The sequence below is a fragment of the Eucyclogobius newberryi genome, unplaced genomic scaffold (genome assembly GCF_026437365.1).
Source record: "Eucyclogobius newberryi isolate DKJ021-1_F unplaced genomic scaffold, fEucNew1.0.hap1 SCAF_22, whole genome shotgun sequence".
In the NCBI taxonomy this organism is placed as follows: domain Eukaryota; kingdom Metazoa; phylum Chordata; class Actinopteri; order Gobiiformes; family Gobiidae; genus Eucyclogobius; species Eucyclogobius newberryi.
In genome coordinates this window covers 4,596,335-4,617,749 of record NW_027315857.1, presented here as the reverse complement: position 1 = coordinate 4,617,749, position 21,415 = coordinate 4,596,335, and the positions used below count along the sequence as shown (strand labels likewise).

Here is a 21,415-nt window from a genome sequence, read left to right as displayed (position 1 = left end):
TAGGACACGCTGCAAGCAGGGAGTTACAGTAGTCTAATCTAGTCGTTACAAATGCATGGATAAGTTTTTCAGCATCACTTTTAGGCAGGATTCTTCTGATTTTGGCTATGTTGCGCAAATGGAAATAGGCTGTTTTACAAGCTTGATTTATATGAGCTTTAAATGAGAGCTCCTGGTCAAATAAGACTCCAAGGTTTCTTACAGTAGAACTGGAGGCTACACTGACATTGTCCAGTGTGACTATCTGCTCTGATCAGGTTTCATTGATAAATACAGCTGAGTGTCGTCTGCATAGCAGTGGAAGTTAATGTCATGCTTTCTGATAATGTTGCCTAATGGCAGCATATAAAGAGTAAACAGAATTGGACCAAGTACCGAACCCTGTGGCATACCGTAAATTACTTTAGAGCTTGGTGAGGAGCTCTGGTTTACATTAACAAATTGGAACCTATCAGATAGATAGGATTTAAACCAGCTGAGGGCTGTTCCTCCAACACCTACATCACATTCTAACCTCTGCAGTAGAATGTTGTGGTCAATGGTGTCAAACGCTGCGCTGAGGTCCAACAGAACCAGGATTGAGACCAGTCCATCGTCAGCGGCTAATAACAAATCATTTGTGACTTTAACTAGTGCAGTTTCAGTGCTGTGGTGGGCTCTGAACCCTGACTGGAAAACTTCAAATAAGTTATTGTCCTGCAGGTGGCGACAAAGCTGTTTTACTACAACTTTTTCAAGGATTTTAGAGACGAAGGGAAGATTTGAAATAGGTCTGTAGTTTACCAATAGGTCGGGATCTAGATGAGGCTTTTTCAGAAGAGGTTTAATGACTGCATGTTTGAAGGACTGTGGAACATAGCCACTTTCGAGTGAAGTATTTATTATATTAAGAATAGGGTCTATAATTAGGGGAAGAATGTCTTTGAGGAGCTTGGAATGGGGTCTAGGACACAAGTTGAGCTTTTAGAGGACATAATGGCTGAAGTTATCTCTGCTTGATCAACAGCTATGAACCTTTCTAGGTTTACAGGTGGATTTATATGGGACGTTAGATTTAGAGCTTGGGCTAGTTCAGGGCTAATAGCGGGGGTAATTTCATCTAATTTATCTCTGATTGTTTTTATTTTATTATTAAAAAATAGGAGGAAATCATCAGAGCTGAGTGTAGCTGGGATTGAGGGCTCTACTGCACTGTGACAGTTTGTTAGCCTAGCTACAGTGCTGAAAAGGAATTTAGTGTTACTTTTGTTGACTTCTATTAGATTTGAATAATATCTGGTTTGGGCCTTACGCAGAGCCTGCTTATAGGACAGCAGGCAACTTTTCCATGCTTTTAGGGATTCTTCTGTGTGAGAGCGACGAAATAATCCCTCTAACTTTCTAACTTTTTGTTTATGTGAACGCAGTTCTTGGTTGTACCATGGGGAGGCGCGCTTTGGCCTAATGACCTTCTGTTTTAACGGCGCGACAACGTCAAGAGCAGACTTCAGAGAATTCATGGTCAAGTCGACACATTGATCACTTAAACTGGGACTAAAACTGTTCTCAGCAGGATCACATGACATGTCACTGAATATTGGCTCTATTATTTCTTTGAATTTTGAGATAGATTTTTCAGATATTGTCCTTTTCATTATAACTTTATTTTGTGGGACTGGATGATCTTTAAGAATAAACTGAAAGGTAATTTGGAAATGATCTGACAATATAGGGTTTTGAGGGAGGACACTGAGGTCACTAATCTCTGTTCCATACGTTAGGACAAGATCCAGAGTGTTCTTGTGAGTGTGAGTCGGTTTATTTACATTCTGAGTGAAACCAATGCTGTCTAACAAGGCGCTGAAGGCATTACTGAGAGCGTCATCACTCATGTTCACGTGGATATTAAAGTCTCCAACTATAACTATTTTATCCCAGGCTAACACTAAGTTTGATACAAAGTCAGAAAACTCTGTTAAAAACTCTGAATAGGGACCAGGAGGTCGGTAGATAACTATGAACAAAGTTATAATAACTTTATTCTAAATTTCTGAATTTCAATGTTTAAAGTAACAATACAATTATTTTTTTTAAATTATTATTAATATATTTACTTTTACCTTATTATTGTTTTTCTTTAATGCATGCCCTTTTAAAATATATATATATATATATATATATATATGTTGTTTATCATTGTTCATTGTTTTATGTTGCACCGAATCACCGAAGCAAGTTGCTAAGTTTGTGAATTTTGTTCATTGACAATGGCAATAAACCTTTTCTGATTTTGAATCTGATTCCGATGTCACCAAATAAATAAATTGTTATTTTGCTCAATAGTTTTTTATAATTTTTGAAAGGAATATATTCTGCTAAATCAACAACTTTAATGAGCTTTTAAACTTGTACCAACAGTGTTTCCTCATCATCAGTTTTCTCAAAGTTGTATTTTGGTTGGTTCCTGCATGTTTGAGTCATCCTGTATTGTCCTGCCACTGAGGTTTGAGTGGTTCCACCCCACAAGGGCAAAGGTTCACAAGTCCGAAGGTTCACAAGTCCAAACCTTCGTCCTAACCCTAACCCCTAACGGACTAGTGAACCTTTGGCCTAGGGAACCTTTGGACTTGTGGGCAACCGAATGAGTGACACATGTAGAGTTCTAAAATGTCACACTTTTCAAAAAGGAAAAACACAAATAAATACCTGCTGCTTGTTACAGTGAAATGTCAGTGTGAAGAGTTAAATACTGAAAATGTTTTATTTTAGTTTTTAATTTGGCTCCATATGTGTACTTTAGTTTGCATAAACCTCTAACTACTCTCTTTGTCTCTTTTGTAGACAAACAACAAACTAGAAGCTCTGGGCATGTTTTCTGCTGATGGAGAGTACATCGCCTTCAGCCTGCCGCAGAGCCTGGAAAAGCCTGTGGAGGTCATTGTCCTCTACTTTATAGTGATGCGCTTGAAATAAAACGTTCTTAGCTGAAGCGTGTTGCCTGTGTGTGCAGCTGTGGCTCTGTGACGTTGAGAAAATGATGCGCGTCACTCTGAAGGAAAGCCTGACCAACTGCCTCCTGGCTCTCAAGAAGATGTTACTGCAGAGGGACAAGTGGGTCAAAGACTGGCCTGGACAGGTAAAATCAAAGTGAAGTCCTTATGTTGTCATTCCATTCGCATTAGTCTATAGTCCATACACTGCATCCCAAATAAGGATTTCTCTGATTTTGCCAAATGGTCAATATAAATTACACTCTTACTTACACTCGTACTTTTCGGACTTTAATCTGCTACTTTTCCCCACACATTGAACCCTGAGGCGCATACAACGGTGCGGTTAATTTATAGATTTTTACTGGCTAACGGCCACCGCGGGGCACTCTAGCAGGAAGCGAAAGCATTTGACTCAATGTAGAGGAAGACGTCAGTGGACAGTGGTCACTGTATTTTTATCTTAAAAACGCTCTGTGTTTATTACAATCAGACTCATATTCACAGAGAAATGAGTCTGATGAGGAAGTGGACAGAGAGGACAGTAGGGACAGCGGTGATGTGTTTTTTGTATGTTCAATTTCAAAATGCTGTGTTTTATTACAATCATACTCATATTCACTGAGAAATTAGTCGAATTAGTCCCGCGGCGCAGCAGACCTCGGGTGCGTCGCAAGAACCCCGGTTCAAAAGGGGTAGTATATGTGTAAATATCTCATGTTACAACGTTGTATATGTACAATTCCTATTTTCTTCATTAATTTTGTGTTTTTCAGGAGCGCTGTATAGCCCAAAAAGTACAGTAATCAAATCAAATCTACAATTTGAATATTACTGAACAAACATCCCAATGATAACAGTATTTTTTCCAAAAATAAAAACTTAAAATGCATTGTTCCAAATAAATGCACAACAGAATTTCAAACCCTGTTATTGTTGTAAAGAACTGAAAATGGTCATTTGTTAAATTAGAAGCATTAGCAGGCCATATTTACTGTAATCAGAAGCTATTTCAATCAAAACATCTCAACAGGTCAAGTTACATTTGAACATAGCCCTTATTTGACTTGCTTCACAATTCTTGCATCCATTGAACTTGTGAGTTTGTGCAGAGTTTCTGCATGAATTTCTTTGCTTTTTGCTTTGATGTCAGAATATCCTCCCAGATCTTCAGTTTGGATGTGAACTGCCTCCAGTCCTCATAGATCTTTTGCTTGAGGATGCTCCAAAGGTTCTCAATTGGGGTGAGGTCAGGAGAGGATGGGGGTCACACCATGAGTCTCTTTTCTTTTATTTCCATAGCAGCCAGTGATGCAGAAGTGTTCCTTGTAGCATGAGATGGTGCATTGTCCTGCATGAGGAGGATTTTTTTTTTTTTAACGGAAAGCATGATTCTTCTTTTCATACCATAGAATAAAGTGGTCAGTCTGAAACTCCACCCCACTTTATAGAGGTAATTTTCACAGGGGCCCATCAGCTCTCTCCCCTTGATTCCAACCCAAAACATCACTCTGCCCCCTCCTTGCACAGCCTTGTTGGGACATGGTGGCTGTCCACCAACCTTCCATCTGGACCATCCGGGGTTGCACAACACTCAAGATTGTTCACGACTGTTTGAACATTAGTCTTCATGTATTTCTGAGCCCACTGGAGCCGTTTCTGCTCGTGAGCATTGGAAGTGTGGCTGAATAGAAGGTTTATGCATAACTGCAAACATTTCTGGTTGTTGACGAATTTCATATGGATTACTGGACTGGGCAAAGAGCACTACTTGCCCTTGTACTGGAGTTCTCCTTTAACATTTGCAGCCTTTACTATGCACTCCTTCACATGCTGGTTAAGAAACCTCATTATCAGCTTCTTGGCCCAGGCAATGTGCACTCTCAAAAGTAATAGAGGACTGCAGCTCCAGTCCCTTTCAGTCTTGTCCCCCCTCCTCACCCTCTGGTCAACCATGAGTTTGAGATTGTTTATTTTTTCTTTATTCTGGATTGCAAATCCAGGATTTTGCTGTTCATTATCTTTGTTCCCCCATCCACAGTTTTACTACTTCAGCTTTCAGCTCCTGTAACTCCTCCATAATGTTGGAATTATGCTGCTCAGCCTCAGTAATGCGTGCTCTGCCTCCACCTCCTAGCTTCAGTTTCACTATATCAGCATTTAGTCTGTTGAGCCTGGCACCGTTGTTCCTGGCTCTGGCCTCAGCACTCAATGACAGAATGTCAAACTGCATTTCACGCAACATATGGGCCACCTGTTGTAAAGTTCTGTCCAGTGGCGGCTAGTGATGCAAAATATAGAGGGGGCTATTTGACTTTATTGTTGTTGTTTTTTTTTTTTAAATGTCCAAAACCTCGACTGTATAAATACATATTTTAAATACACATTTACAACTGAATGAAGACACTTAATTTCCACTTTTGGTAATGGTAATACCGTATTTTGCGCACAAAAAGGCGCAACGGATTATTAAGCGCACCATCAGCTATCTGTGTACCATGTGTACTGGTCCATACATAAAGCGCACCGGACGACAAAGCGCATAAGATAAACAAAACAGACAAGTCAGAGTCAGTTGAGCTTTATGAAACGCGTTCAACTCATTCAGCTCAACATCAAAACACACTCTGCTATCGCTAACAGACACGTTAGCATATCCAAATCAATTCTCAGTCAAGATCACTTGTAGACACTTAAAATACAAACACAGAACACACTCTGCTATCGCTAACAGACACGTTAACATATTCATAACAACTCCCAGCCTCGTTCAGTTGCAACACGTAAAATACTACATGATACACTCACTTTTTCAGTTCATACCTCCTCCTCAAATCCTTCAAATGCCGCCGTGTGCATCCCGCACAGCTATGACCAGACGTCCTGATTTACCTGGGACAGCCCCGATTGTTTACGTCCCGTGTCCCGGTTTAATGTCAGCTGGGGCGCATAATGGTAAAAGCAGCCAAAGCGTCGATGGTGCTCCGTGCTAAAATCTCTTTGGTCAGTGTGATCCCGCATCTCGGATCCACGCGGCAGTTCAGTGATGATTCCGGCCTTCCTGCCTTCTGGCCTCTGACCACAGTTGACTGATCATTTAGCCCGTAAGCGCATTTCTTGTGATAATATAACAGATCCAATGGTCTCTTGGCAGGAGCCATCTTGGGCCAAGTTTCTTGGGGTCCAAGTAGGGGTTTACCAGTAGGTGTCTGCATTGTGCCTGACTGAAAATGTTGTTTACATTTTGACAGAGCTCCGCGAGCGCCGTGTGTAGAGGTAGACTACTGTTCCCAGAATGCTTTGCACACATGTTGAGACTTCCGGTTCCGGAGTACTGTAAATCTAGTCACGCATCGGCGTCTCGTGTCTCAAATCTTCTCTATACACCGTGTACCACACAAAATATCTTCGCGGTCAGTAAGCACAGCCAGAAATAAACCATATATTAAGCGCACCAGACTATTAAGCGCACGGACGGCTTTTGAGGACGTTAAAAACTTTTACGTGCGCCTTATAGTGCGGAAAATACGGTACTATGACCTAGAGGCAGATACCATTTATGAGAAAATACATTTGACATAAAATTACATTTCAAACTGTATAAAATGTCAAATTTTAAAGACCAAAACAAAAATCTCAGTGATACTGTAACGTATAGTGCAGAGTAGCAATTACTACATGAAGAGAATAAACATGAAGAAAAACACAAACAATTGTTGGTGCATGTTTCATAAAACAGCTTCTAAGTGGCATTAGTTACTCTGAACTACATGTGTAACATTTAACATTTTTATATCTAATCATCACAGACATTATGCTGTATGGGAAGTTGTTCTTAAAGACATGTCATTTAGCTCATTCTGAATCGTTTTGGACGTACCTTTTGTACACAGACGTCTGTAGATGCAGTTTTAAAAAGTAAACACGGAAAACAAGGCGTGTGGCACTTTTCCGCCTAAGATAGGATAAGATAAGATAAGCCTTTATTTGTCCCACAATGGGGAAATTCCAGTGTTGCAACACAAAGTAGGTACAAAGTGAATAAAAAAAAAAAAAAAAGATAACTTATAAAAAACTTATTTTAAAAAATCTTATTCTATATAATAATAATAACAATAGTGACACTCTTATTTACAGCTGTTATATGGACAGAGAATATTGAAAAAACAGCATTGCACATGATTAAGTCAGTATTGCACATGGGTATGACAGTATACACGTGTTCAGGTCTAACAGTGTTTGTTATAAAGTCTGACAGCAGCAGAAGGAAAGACGTGTGAAACGTCTCCTTCACACAGGGAGGGTGGATCAGTCTCTCACTGAAGCTGCTCTCCAGAGAGGACAGTGTCCTGCAGGGGGTGAAACTCATGGTCCAGCATAGATGTGAGTTTAGCCAGGACCCTTCTGTCCCCCACCTCCTGCACCGAGTCCAGTACAGTGCTTTAACGCCGCCCTGTCCACGGCGCACGTCTCCAGCGTAAACAGCGTAGCTCCGTGGCATAAACACGACGCTGAAATAGGCGATGAAGTAATCGCGATGAGGTTTTACTATGGCTTTTCCCATAGTGACGTAGTCCATTTCTCTCGGAATGAGAAACGCGCTTATCCGGGGCCGGGTCGCGAGGGCTGCAGTCTAAGCAGGGACTCCCAGACCTCAGACTTCCTCCTCCCCAGACACTTCCTCCAACTCTTCTGAGAGACATAGTCCCTCCATTTTTTTGTTTTGTTTTTGTTTGCCATGCTGTTTGATTGTTTAGCTCCTGACGCATTACTTGTCTTGTGTTTTTCCTGTTTACTCATCTCTTGCTCCATGTTTTTTGGGATTATGTGGGTGAAACTGTGATTTTTAAGACACATTTTGGCAGTAGCAGAGGGAGTGCAAGTCTCTAGACTTTGATCCACTTTCATAATTTAAATTTTTTTGTAAAAAGCATTTTCTTAATTTCCTCTGAGGTCAGATCATTAATTTATTCTCTTATCTTTTTAATTTCCTGTAGCACTAGAGGATTCCCCGTCTTGGCATGTTTTAGTTTTTCTCGTACAGAAATTTGGCTCTGTGCTGGCCACTGTTAAAAACACCACAAGACTCAACACCCCCCTGTCCCCCCCATGACGAGAGCGCACTCATCTCCTCGATCTGCTGTCTCCCGTGTGCCCCCCATTATTTTCGGGTTTGGCTTAAGTAAAAAATACAATTTGATGTATCAATGTTGTTTGTCTTAGATGCTCATCACTTCAAGTCAGATCCAGTGGACCACTGATGTTACTAAAGCGCTCATCACCGTGAAAGAACTCGCCGACAAGTCTTCTCTCAAGTCAATGAAAAGAAAACAGGTAGACATTATATGTAGCACACATATTCGGTTTCCATTGAAGTTTATCGACACGCTGTTGAGACTAGTGATGTCAGGATTCAATATTTGACATATTTGTTATTTATTCCCCAGGTCTCCATGCTCAACAGCTACTCTGAGTTGATCCGGGGGAACCTGTCCAAAGTGCTGCGTCTGAAAGTCGTTGCCCTGGTTACAATAGAAGTCCACGCTCGTGACGTCATTGATAAGCTGGCCAAAGCCGGCTGCAGCGATGTCAATGCCTTTGAGTGGCTCTGTCAGCTACGCCTCTACTGGGAAAAGGTAGCACTTTGGTTAGCTTATTAGAAATTCATTACAAAGTGCATTTACACAGTCTTTTTTACATTTCCACTTTTCTCCCTCACACATGAACAACATATGTTTGCATGAGGACTCCCCTTCCCTGTGTTTTTACATTTTATTTCCAGTTATTCAATACCAAATTCATTGTGTTGTTGCGTTCAGTCCGATTCAGTATTAAAACATTAGTTTTTTCTCCCATGATTCACACTTGCTCCAATTATTCATATTTGTCAGCAGCTTTGTTTTAGGACATCTATTATGCAAAATGTATTTTTATTGAGCTTTTAACCACGTTATAACATTTTTCATCACAAACATAGCTGTAGTTGTATTTAGCTCTGTGTTAGGGTTATTTCATTAGTCTTGTTTACAAGCTCATCTTTTCTGCACCTTCTCTCAGCCTCACAAAAACAGCCTCACTTTACAATTTCCCAGTGTGGTGATGTCAGAGGAAGAGATCCTGAGGTCTCCTGTCCTGTTTTTAATCCCATAAATAATCACTAGACGTTCTGCTGTCGAAGTTTAGTCTATGATGGTGCATACCGGGAAAACAGGCAAAACAGTAGCATGTTTCGTCTTGTAGCTGAGCACCTCATGCCACAAGATTCAACTGTGTTTTATATAGCTGTTGCTTGGGTTTGATAAAATAGCATGACGTCAGCTTTGAGATTGTTTGTACCAGTTCACAGATAATAAGAATTGTGTCCCATGATAAATATGACACAGAAATATAATATAGATGCATGACAATAGTTTGGTCAATATTCACACTGCCTCCAATCATGTTCATTACAACTGTGTACTTACATTAGTATGTCGAGGCAAGCTAGGTTTGTTTATTTCCACATTGTAATTCCCTCTGCTGCCCGTAGATGTAAAGACATGTGGGTTTCAGGACATACATTATTTTAAGGTCTAAAACATGAGAGGTTGTTTAAAGGACACATATTATGCTTTTGAGCTTTTAACTATGTTCTTTAACATTGTTCCCTAATCAAAACATATATTCATGCTGGTTTGATGAATCCTGTTCAAAAATACTCCATTCTTATTTTCCCCGATGTGTGGCGTTTTCTCGAACTGTGACGTGGCTCAGAGAAACTTCTGCGCTGTTTTAATCCATAAATCATCACCAGACTTCAGAATAAAAAAGTTTATTGCCATTGAATTCACAAACATAGGAACTTGCTTTTAGATTTTTACCGCAATTTTTTGTACATTCTGGAAACCATTTAGCAGTGACGTCATTTTGCCGTTTTGCGTTGGCTCCGCTGGCTGCTTGTTTCACCACAGATTGCGGTCCTCTGTGCTGATTCTATGGATGTATCGGCTGTTTCAAGGCACAACAGAGGAGGGCGGTGTGTTTTGAACGTACAAGTGTGACTGGGAAGCAGAATTGTTGTATGGGGGAGCGCGAGCGTCTGGGTCCACGGTGGCGGAGCGAGGATGCATGTTTTTAATTAAATGTGTAAATTAAACAAATCAACGAGGCAATGAAATAATAATGAAAGCTTTTTTGTAATCAAATTATTCGATTTACTCGAGTAATCATTGCGGCCCTAGTGGGCTCACACTTGAGATCCGCTGTCTATATATATATATATCATATAATATAATATATAATATATATATATATATAATATATATATATATATATATATATATATATATATATCATATAATGTATAAATATATATATATATCTTATATATATCATATAATGTATAAATACATATATATATATATATATATATATATATATATATTTATACATTATATGATATATATAAGATATATATATTTATACATTATATGATATATATATATATATATATCATATAATACATATACTCCTATCATATAATATATAGATATTATATATATCATTGCGTTCAACTCATACCAGAGAAACGCAAGTTTTATGGAGCTGGCCAGGCCCACATTTGGAATTGTATTATCGCGTTCATTCATTTTGCCAAATTTCAAGCTTTTTGACTGAAAATCCAAGGTAAAAAAAATAATGTATGAGGTGTAAAATGTTGAAAAAATTGGGTCTCGCCCACGATGGCCAACTCCCTGTGGGATTTAGGGTGGGGTCAAAAAAGAATTATTACTTTTTTTTTTTAGACACAAAAAACCCGATTTTTCTAGACACTAAATCCTACCGATCCTGAATTTTGGGTCAAATTTTGTTTGTTAACGTTCAGGGGGTCAACATTGGGGGTGGTTTGTGGGATAAAAATAATCATACATTTTTAAAAAAGAAGAAGAATAACGGAAACTCTTTTTTCGAAAACTCAAGCTAGAGTCACGTAATTTTGTCACATTTTGCCCGGTCACATATTAAGCCGTTATACTTATTTTCAGTTGTCTACGACAAATAAATTGTCTTTTATGATTTTTTTCAGATTTGGAGAGGGCACTAGAAAGCCATTTTATTAGCTAACCACTACATTTGCATATAATCTTGTTCAGCTTGGAAATCTTCACAAATCCTCCAAAACTGTAGGTGGAGATGCCAAAAGTCGACGAGGTGCACTTTTGTCAAATATGGCTGACTTCCTGTATGATTTAGGGCGGGGTCATAAAACATTTTTTTACATGTCCTCACATGAACAATTTTTTGGAATGATCGTCATATTTTTACTGCACCTTTTTTTAGTGTCTGGCTCCCCATGTTAATTGATTTTTGAGGTGGCGCTACTGAGCTGTCTTTCAATATTTTTTCATGAAATCTTCTTTCATACCACTCACGGGCATAATCAGTCCTTGTTTACTAGTACATTTTTGCATTTTTCCAGCCTCTCGCCGGGACGATTCTCGTCCTTCGGCTCGGGCCTAATAATGCACACTATTTGACTTCAAAAGACAAGAACAATACAGACAGTGCAGAATTTGTGTCCTTTAAACCAGTGGTTCTGAACCTTTTTCTGTCGTGACCCCCAAAATAACATCTGTTGGCATTCGCGACCCCCAAACAGAAAAAGTAAGCTACCCCCAAAGTGACAATGTAGCCTCATGCCTAATATAGGATTCATTTTAGGATTTAGACCTAGATGAATTTTTTTGGTAAGCCAATATATAATCCACAGTTACAATTGCATTTGAAGGCCCTCCAATGAACGTGCGTTACAAAAATAAATTTAATTTCATTTAATTTAATTGAAGGGTGTCAAGCCTTGTTTAAGACAATTTTTCCTTTTTCACATATATTACCCCTGAAATGATTTCCCAGTGCCAGGTTGAGAACCACTGCTTTAATGTATAAGTATATTATATTTTTCAAACTTGAATGTGAAATGAAAGACAACGTTAATGTCCTTCTTGTCTGTAGTATTTCATTTCTTTCATTGTTCTTTCACTAGGACGTACATGACTGCATCATTCGACAGACCAACACATCCTTCAGATATGGATATGAATATCTGGGGAACTCTGGACGTCTGGTTATCACTCCGCTCACAGACAGGTCATCCATCATTATTCAACTATGGAAAAAGATCATTATGAGAAAACAATAGGCATTCAATGTAGAATTTCACAATACAGTGTTTCCCCTTGGTTTACTGGTTTGGCAGGGGGGTTTGGGGGGATACTTGCATGCATTATTATCATTGGTAATTTTGTACTTTTTTATTTCCATGTTATTTCATCCTACTTCAAACAAATCAGGTACGTCTAAACTGCTGGGTTTGACTTGCATTTTGCATACATGATCTACATATTGCCAGTAAGCATTAATGCAATGCTAAGGTAAGGGAAACATGGCAATACCAATACTATTTTGACACAGGAACATCTGGATGTTTTATAGCAACAGGTAATTATAGAGAATGTTGTATATGTCTTTTTATTTTCTTTAATGTCCATGTACTGTACATATAGTTTGTAACCAACTTTAACCCTAGCATTTACTGTTTTTGGCCTCATTTAAGTTGCCTCACTTCCCACTTTAAACACATTAAAATGCTCTGTCATCAGAGGATTATATCAAAAATAAAAACTAGATGAAAAATGTATTAAACCACAAAAGACAATTTCAATGATGAAAATGAAAACATTTTTAATTTTCACTGTGTAAAATTTAAAAAGTTAAAAATATATACCATCTGCTGTAAAGTATGTGATGTATCTGTAGATAAAATGAAAAAATGTTTGTTGTTCTGTATTTGTTCAGTAAAACATAAAATCAAAAACACTAAATGTCGGTCCTAATCTCCTTTTAAATAACAAATGTAGATCAAATCCAACAGTACATTCGTTTAAAGCAGACTCTGATATCACTCCCATGTATCAGGTGTTTTACTTTGACAAAACAATCTGACTTTTTCCTATTTTTTTATATTTTGAGGATAAGCCCAGTTCTCCATTATCCATCATCCATCAGTTCTTCACTTCACTTGCCTCCAATTTTCTCCATTCCGTAATTTAGAATCTTCGTCTCTGTATACAAACCTTTAAAGGGTCCATTGCTGCAAGAGGAACGCTTTCCCAACATTATTTTAAATTGATGAACATTTTTGTCTTGTAGGTGTTACATGACTCTGACCACTGCTCTGCACCTACACCGCGGCGGCTCTCCCAAAGGCCCAGCTGGTACAGGCAAAACTGAGACCACTAAGGACCTGGGCAAAGCTCTGGGCCAGTATGTTATAGTCGTCAACTGCTCTGAAGGACTGGACTACAAATCTATGGGACGCATGTACTCCGGCCTGGCACAGGTGAGACAGACAGGCTATTGTAATGTTTTCTCAATGTTTACAAGGAGTGTTAGTAGGAAAACCAGATTTCCCTGTAGTTTAAACCTCTACACATTAGTTCTGAATTGGGTTTTATTCCTTCATTAGTTTAGTGCATATTTCACTCCCTTAATCCTGGTGTCCACTGCACAAGATTTTCCCTCTTTTAAGATTTGTGGATGTCACACTAGAAGATGTGAGGAATCTTAAGTTGTAAGTCAGCACACATTCACACTCTGCGAGACACAATCAGCCGTGGCTACAACCAAAGTTTGCTTGAGATTGGCGCTCCATGCTAGAGGTGTTTTTGTCGTTGTGTTTAATGTCAGTCACATGTTTGGATTTAATATCGGTCACATGTCTTTGTTTACTGATGATCACATGTTTGTGTTTAAATTCGGTCATGTTTTTGTTTGCTATTGGTCACATTTGGGTTTATTGTTGGTCACATGTTTGACAGAGCTTGAGTGTAGACTTAGTGAGAGGAAGGCTCACTCTGCCACTGAGATTACAAATGGCCCTACGACAGTTCTTTGGCACATCTTTGTCCCTGTCTTACCGTAGATCACGGTACAACCACGTTTTTGAGCCACGCTCAAAAACGTGGTTGTACGATTTTCCCTACGATCTGAAATCTTTCATTACAGACACACAATCCCACAGTGGACACCGGGCTTTATGAGAGAGAGGCTGAGCAGAAGCAAAAATCAACATAATCAAATGTATCTTTAATGGGTGAAGAAAAGTTTGAATCTGCAATTGTAGGAAATCATGTATGTGTTCTTTAGAGAAGTAAATATTCTGTAAAAAACAAAGACAAAAAAGCCTTGTGTAGGACTCTCTTTGATAATCCCATGTTGCATCTCACAGACAGGAGCGTGGGGGTGCTTTGACGAGTTCAACCGCATCAACATTGAAGTGCTGTCAGTGGTGGCTCAGCAGATCTTGTGCATCCTGTCTGCGCTGTCAGCCGCACAGACTTACTTCATTTTTGAAGGACAGAACATCCGCCTGATCTCCACATGTGGCATCTTCATCACTATGAACCCTGGTAGGACTCACTTAAAGCCACACAGTTTGTGTGATTTTTGAACTTCAAACTATTTTGTTCCATTGTCAAAGACGTTTAGCTTTGTTTCATTCACTCGTGTTTGAATAACCGTACATGTTGAGATCAAAGATTGCATTTAAAAAGTGCGTGTGAGAGACAGTTGCAGATTTCTCAAAAACTTAGTTAACATAGAACACAGAATTTTGCCTAGTTTTTCCTAGTTTGACAATTTTGGTGAAGTCTCTATGACTTTAGGGTCTCCTGATTATGACTTGGTTTGATAAGATTGCTCCTGTGTTAAATATTTATCATAGTTTTACTTACAGTATATTGCAGTTTGTGAAGACATTTTGAAAACTAAAAGTTTAAAATGACAGGACGTAGTGCTGAGTCCTAAAGCAGAATTCCTCCCAAATCCAAACCAAATCCCTTCATCATCAAAAGGTGACGTGACCATTGAAAGTACAGAGACAGTTTACACTTAACTGACACCATTTTCTGCCATCTTAAATGACCATTCAACAAAATAAAAGGTGTTATATGGTATTATTATTGTCAAATCATAACTGTAGTGTAATTTATATGCTTTATATCGTTTTCAGCATGGTAACAGTTGTGGAATTACAATTTATAAATAGGCAAAATGTTGAAATGAAATATAATTGTGTTCACTCTGTTTTAGTGAAATATGTAGTCTAATCTGTCGTACAGACTTTAAACATTTACTTCTAGGTCGAACATGGGAAGCAGATGTGACATACATAGAGGTAATTACGCGGCTGTTACCTAGCAATCATATTGTTAACCGAAACCAAATTTTGTCTAATTTACACAATAGGTATGATTTTACAAATAAAAATCTGCAATAATTTTGTTGCATTTGAAACAGATGAAAAAAACGGATTCCTTTTTAGAACTCAGCGCTTCTTGTATTATTCAACTTTTTTCCCCAACTTGTCTTCACAAATTGCCTCTTTACTGATAAATATTGGTACTATCCCACTAAATGAAGTAATAATTACAGAAATATGTAAACCTGTCATATGCACTTCAAGTTTTTTAATTCAAACTTGTATCAATATTTTGCATTTTCTATATTTATTTTGGCTGTCATTTTTAGGATATGCTGGCCGGACAGAACTTCCTGATAATCTCAAATCCATGTTCAGACCCATCTCCATGGTGGTGCCTGACTCCACTCTTATTGCTGAGATTATACTCTTTGGAGAAGGCTTCAACAACTGCAAAGTAAATAAAATGTCAATATTTATTACAATATGCAAGGGTAAAATTGTTTGGAAGGCACACACAAACCTCTTTTTAAGACTAGAGCCAAGATTCACCCCAGCCAAGGTCACCTCACCCCATTTTAAAAATGTGATGCATTTAAACATTTGCTGCCTTTTAAAAAACTTGAAAAACAGAACTATTTTTTGGGGGGACAACTAGCAAGCTAACAGTGCACTTCATTGAAGTTGAAAATAATTGGGTATAGTGTCTTTAAGCTATTCATATTACACTGCTTCATGTCCCTGGAGAAGCGGTCTCTACTACATATGGACGGTTCTTCATCTGCCTGAAAGAACTGGTTCTCCTCCTGAAGAACTGGTTCTCCTCCTGAAGAGCTGGTTTTCCTCCTGAAGAGCTGGTTCTCCTCCTGAAGAGCTGGTTCACCTCCTGAAGAACTGGTTCTCCTCCTGAAGAACTGGTTCTCCTCCTGAAGGCTGGTTCTCCTCCTGAAGAGCTGGTTCTCCTCCTGAAGAGCTGGTTCTCCTCCTGAAGGCTGGTTCTCCTCCTGAAGAACTGGTTCTCCTCCTGAAGAGCTGGTTCTCCTCCTGAAGAGCTGGTTCTCCTCCTGAAGAACTGGTTCTCCTCCTGAAGGCTGGTTCTCCTCCTGAAGAACTGGTTCTCCTCCTGAAGAGCTGGTTCTCCTCCTGAAGAGCTGGTTCACCTCCTGAAGAACTGGTTCTCCTCCTGAAGAACTGGTTCTCCTCCTGAAGAACTGGTTCTCCTCCTGAGTGGCTCCAGCTCCAGTCTCTATCTCACGTCCGTCTGAGGGAGTCTGATCTCTCCTTCACTGTGGAACTCCTCCAGGTTTCTACTTTTTCCCAAGGAGGTCTTTTGTAGTTTTTCCTGGCCGAGAAGGAGGGTCTAAGGACAGGGGACCCAGGGACTTGGCCCCTCATCCTTATGGACACTGTTTAATCCATTTTTCACTGTCGCCCTCCGAGGCAACTGCTGTTGTATTTTGGGCGTTACAAAAATAAATTCAATTGAAAATTGAATTCATGGACCTTCCCCCACATGTCTAAAGCAGCAAACTTTGTTGTTATTGAACAGTTAAGCATAATGAGTCTTTCAAGAGGAGGTGCTTTAGCACTGAATGCCTTGAGTCTAATGAGTCTTAATACTGACAACGTCACACTCGTAACCCTTTGATAGCCCAATGACATCCAAAACTCTGTTGTTGTCTAATATAATTGCGTTAAGGCAAGGATTCTGAGTAACAGAATCTCTGGCGGTCATCCAGGATCATAGAACCTCAGTTACATATTTCATTCTCATTCTATTTCATCCCTTCTGACCACCAGAGGGCGCTGCCTAAAGCACTGAATGACTGAATATCCACAGAGTAACGACAATCTGGTGACGCCCAATGAAACTGTAGAAAAGACTACAACAGCACTCTGTCCATGATATCGTCACATTCCTAGTGGAACGACACATCCAGTGGGATAGACACTGCCTAGAATGAGCACCTACAATGTCAACACTGGGATATGGTGGCAACTTCAATCTTTTGAGTATCAAATCCAGGAGGGACTGCAGAATCTCCAAAACTGCACACACTGAACTAGAGACAGGGTCTTTCCCATGATCACCGCACCACCCGGTGAACAATTGACATCAACTATCACAGTGGATTCCAAAGTGGGGTTTGGGACCCCTTAGGGGGGGTCGCAAAGCATGAGCTGGGAGTCGTTAGATTATTTTAAGAAGTAATGTTAAATTTCTCCTATAAACAATATGTTTTATGAAACTGGGTCAGATAACACTATAAACTACTAATATAAATACAATGAAACTTAATTTTAAGTGGTTTATATCTTGAACTGTTATTGTTGGCGTCCCGAGTTGGTTTCATTGTTTTTTTGGGGGTCCTGGCCTGAAAGACTTGGGAACCCCTGTACTATCATATTGGTGACACGTAGACGAAGCTCTGGCACCAGACGCACCCACCCCAGCCTGGCTCCATGATGGGGCCCCAGTAACGCCGACGTAACTGGCCTTGTTGTTGCACTCATCATACAGGGCTTCTGAACCGCTCTTGACCCATCCTCTATAGGACCTGTTTGCCTTGGGAGACCCTACCAGGGGCTTAAAGCCCCCGACAACATGGCTCTTGGATCATTCGGGCGCTCAAACCCCTCCACCAGGAGGAGTTACACATTACACATACAGTAAATACAAAATGTATGGAGTTATCTGGTAATTAGTTTAATCTGCCCTTTTTCCTAGTTTCCTAGTACTTTTCTCTGTAAATAGTTTGCAGACTCATAGATCATAGTTTTGAGAGTTTTTGCCACACACCTTTTTAGACAACTACAGTAATCGATCGGCAGGAACAGTCAAGAATGTCTTTAGCTGACAACTACTATAAATGTACCTGTAATTCCACAATAAAGCCCTTGGAGGGTGAGAAGCTTTCTCCCTGACAGAGTTGTCACAGAACTCCCTCTGATTGGCTATCCAAGGGTCACGCGTGTGATATTGTCGGTTATACTCAAACTACGCAGACGTAAATAGAGTCATTCAGTGCTAAAGTGCCACCTCTGGTGGTCAGGAGGGAACCACATTATCTGAATGAAACTGACTAACTCGAACCTGCTCTGTCTTCTTCAGCTTCTCGCTAAGAAGGTCTTCACACTATATTCCCTGGCCATGCAGCAGCTGTCCAAACAGGACCATTATGACTTTGGGCTGCGCGCTCTCACCTCTCTGCTGCGTTATGCTGGGAAGAAACGCCGCGTCTGTGCCAATCTGCCAGACGAAGAGGTGGCTCACTCTTCATTTCTACTCATCTCTTACACACATACATACAAATTATAATACCTATTTAACGCTTGTGTTAATCATCATTAATGTCAATCATCCCTGGTGCAATATGTTCTGGCCATATAAAAGCCACTTACTGTAAATAAGAGTGTGTGTACATTTATACTAGATTTAAGTATATTTATTCAGATTTAAGTATGTTTTTAAATAAGTTTCTATTATTCCACTGTTTCTAATCTGTGTTTCTGTACCTAATGTGCAATACTTAATAACGGTTCTATTAGCTTATTTTTGCAGTGCTGTGATTGTTGTTGAGATTACTAACTTAACCAGGTCTAGATTTCAACATAAATTGCAATATACAGATGACAATGGAGCCTTTAAAATGCACCGTTGAAATCACATGATGTGCCCTTTCACTTTTGCCTCCATTCTGGAATGTTTTTGTGTGAAACAAGTAAACAAAGCTTTAAATCTCCGGTGTAAACATGAATTAATAAACTGGTCTCTACTACTCTTAATGTGTTAATCTATAAATAATTGTATGTTTCTTGTGGTCAGGTGCTTCTTATGGCTATGAAAGACATGAATATGGCTAAACTGGCCTCCACAGACCTGCCCTTGTTCAGTGGTATTATTCAGGATCTGTTCCCCGCTGTGGAAACACCTGTTATCGACTATGGAAAGGTTTGGACAAGTGCATCTTTTTAAACATATTTACACAATACATACAGTTCACCCTATTCACACCCATAGATTTTATCTGTCCATTTTGATCTCTTCCCATTTCACACTACAACTGTCCTGCCTGATAAAGCCTTTGTGTAAACCTGTTTTCTTTTGACTAAAATGCGTGTTGTGCTTCTTTGGTGCAGCTGAAAGAATCCATTGATGCAGAGCTCCATCAGAGAGGGCTTCAGGTCACTCCCTTCACCGTGACCAAAGTCATCCAGCTGTATGAGACCAAGAACTCCCGGCACTCCTCCATGCTGGTGGGGAAGACTGGCAGTGGCAAGACAGTCACCTGGAGGGTTCTTCAGAGCGCGCTCACTGCTCTCAGCTACAAGAAGGTCCCGGGCTTTCAAGCAGTCCAGGTTGGCCTGAGTTCTCATTTCATGGTAGAAGTTTGACTGAGAAGACAGTAAAAAAGCCAGTAACAACATGTTGTTTTGCGTGAGCACAGGATTACCCGCTGAACCCCAAGTCTGTCAGTCTGGGAGAGTTGTATGGAGAAAACGACCTGTCTACCAACGAGTGGAGCGACGGCGTGCTGTCCTCGCTTATGAGAACAGCTTGTGCAGGTGCAAAAACAACGCCATCACCTATGTGCATGAGCAAATACATGTCATTATTATTATTGTCTAACTGTAGTAAACGACTAATCTTGCAGATGAGAAACCAGACGAGAAGTGGCTGGTGTTTGATGGACCTGTGGACACTTTGTGGATTGAAAGTATGAACTCAGTTATGGATGACAACAAGGTGCTGACGCTCATCAATGGAGAGAGGATATCGATGCCCGAACAGGTCAATACATGTGTTAACTGTGTGAATAAAACAGTATGACCTTATCTTACCACATATACTGCTCGTAGTGTGGACCATTTACTAGAATCTCCAGTTGCACTCATTCAAACATGTTGGAATTATAAGCCACATTTTGGCTGTGCTTTGATGCAGCGGAGGAGACGCTGGAAACAGCCGAATATGGTCTAAAATGTTCTGTTTTCATCTTTACAAATGACAATGCACAAACAACAGCGATTAATAATACAGAAAGAGCACACGGACTACTTTTATACTTACAAATTGCCCATCCTTTTCTTTTCTCCTCTCATGCGGCTCACGTCTGCTTCATAAATGATCCACAGGTTCCTCTGGGGGAAACATGCCCAACCTCTTCTCGTCTGTCGCCACTTTTAATGTCCATTTTAGACCATCTAGAGTAAGTTAGCATCAGACGAGTGTAGTGCATGCTCTCTCATGACTGTCAGTTGTTAGATGTGGACCACACACAGTCCAGTCGTATCGTGCGGACCCTCCTCAACCGTCTAAACATTCTCACTAGAAGCTGTATGTTTGACATTATGATTGTAATTGTGTCCACAGGTGTCTTTGCTGTTTGAGGTGGAGAACCTGGCCCAGGCCTCCCCAGCCACAGTGTCTCGCTGTGGGATGGTCTATAATGACTACACAGACCTGGGATGGAAGCCTTATGTCCAGTCCTGGCTCGACAAGCGCAAGAAGGTCTCACATACTAAGGCTACAAATAAATATGACAATCGCATAACAGGCATGAAAAAAGGTGTGAATGATGATTCATGGATTATTTTTCTAGGAATCAGTTTTAAAACTCTTAAGACATTTTACATATAGTTGCTTATTCTGTAGGGCTGTTGTCCACTAAAGACATATACAGTAGGGCTGCCGTTAACAACTATTTTGCAATCCGATTTATCTAGTGATTATTCTTTTGAACACAAAAGGCCTGAAAATATGAGATTTTTACAAAATTTTACCTAGATTATGCTAAAGAGACACTCTATAATCTATTTAATAATCTTTATGATTAGACAAGGGGTGCACGGTGGCAGAGCGGTTAGCACTCTGGGTGGAGCCTGCATGTCCTCGCCGTGTTACTGTGGGTTCTCTCCGGGTTCACATGCAGGTGTTAGGCAAAATTGGCCCTACTGAATGAACGTGAGAGTGACTGGTTGTCCGTATGTCTATGTCTATGTGTTGGACCTGCGACGAGTTGGCCCCTTCCCAGGTTGTACCCCGTCTAAGCCCAAAGTCACTGGGATAGGCTCCAGTCACCCGCGACCCCGAACGGGAACAAGCGGGAGAAAATGAATGATTAGACAAGGTATCTGACCTGAAGTGCTGACCAGGAGTTAGAATACTTTCACATTGAGTTGCATTATATTCTTGTCTAAAGCGGTA

At 40.0% G+C, this 21,415-nt stretch overlaps 1 protein-coding gene across 1 annotated transcript in view; it reads left to right on the top strand.

Moving 5' to 3' along the window:
- The window catches only part of dnah2 (dynein, axonemal, heavy chain 2), a 208,609-nt gene that overhangs the window by 40,288 nt on the left and 146,906 nt on the right, over positions 1-21,415 (top strand). Inside the window, exons 31-44 of the mRNA XM_072458523.1 lie at positions 2,821-2,913; positions 2,990-3,115; positions 8,193-8,303; positions 8,417-8,605; positions 11,992-12,095; positions 13,158-13,347; positions 14,236-14,416; positions 15,537-15,664; positions 18,320-18,472; positions 19,034-19,159; positions 19,348-19,566; positions 19,656-19,773; positions 19,863-19,999; positions 20,582-20,719. Of these exons, the coding sequence (XP_072314624.1) occupies positions 2,821-2,913; positions 2,990-3,115; positions 8,193-8,303; positions 8,417-8,605; positions 11,992-12,095; positions 13,158-13,347; positions 14,236-14,416; positions 15,537-15,664; positions 18,320-18,472; positions 19,034-19,159; positions 19,348-19,566; positions 19,656-19,773; positions 19,863-19,999; positions 20,582-20,719 (2,013 nt within the window). The remainder of the gene's footprint in view (positions 1-2,820; positions 2,914-2,989; positions 3,116-8,192; positions 8,304-8,416; positions 8,606-11,991; positions 12,096-13,157; positions 13,348-14,235; positions 14,417-15,536; positions 15,665-18,319; positions 18,473-19,033; positions 19,160-19,347; positions 19,567-19,655; positions 19,774-19,862; positions 20,000-20,581; positions 20,720-21,415) is intronic.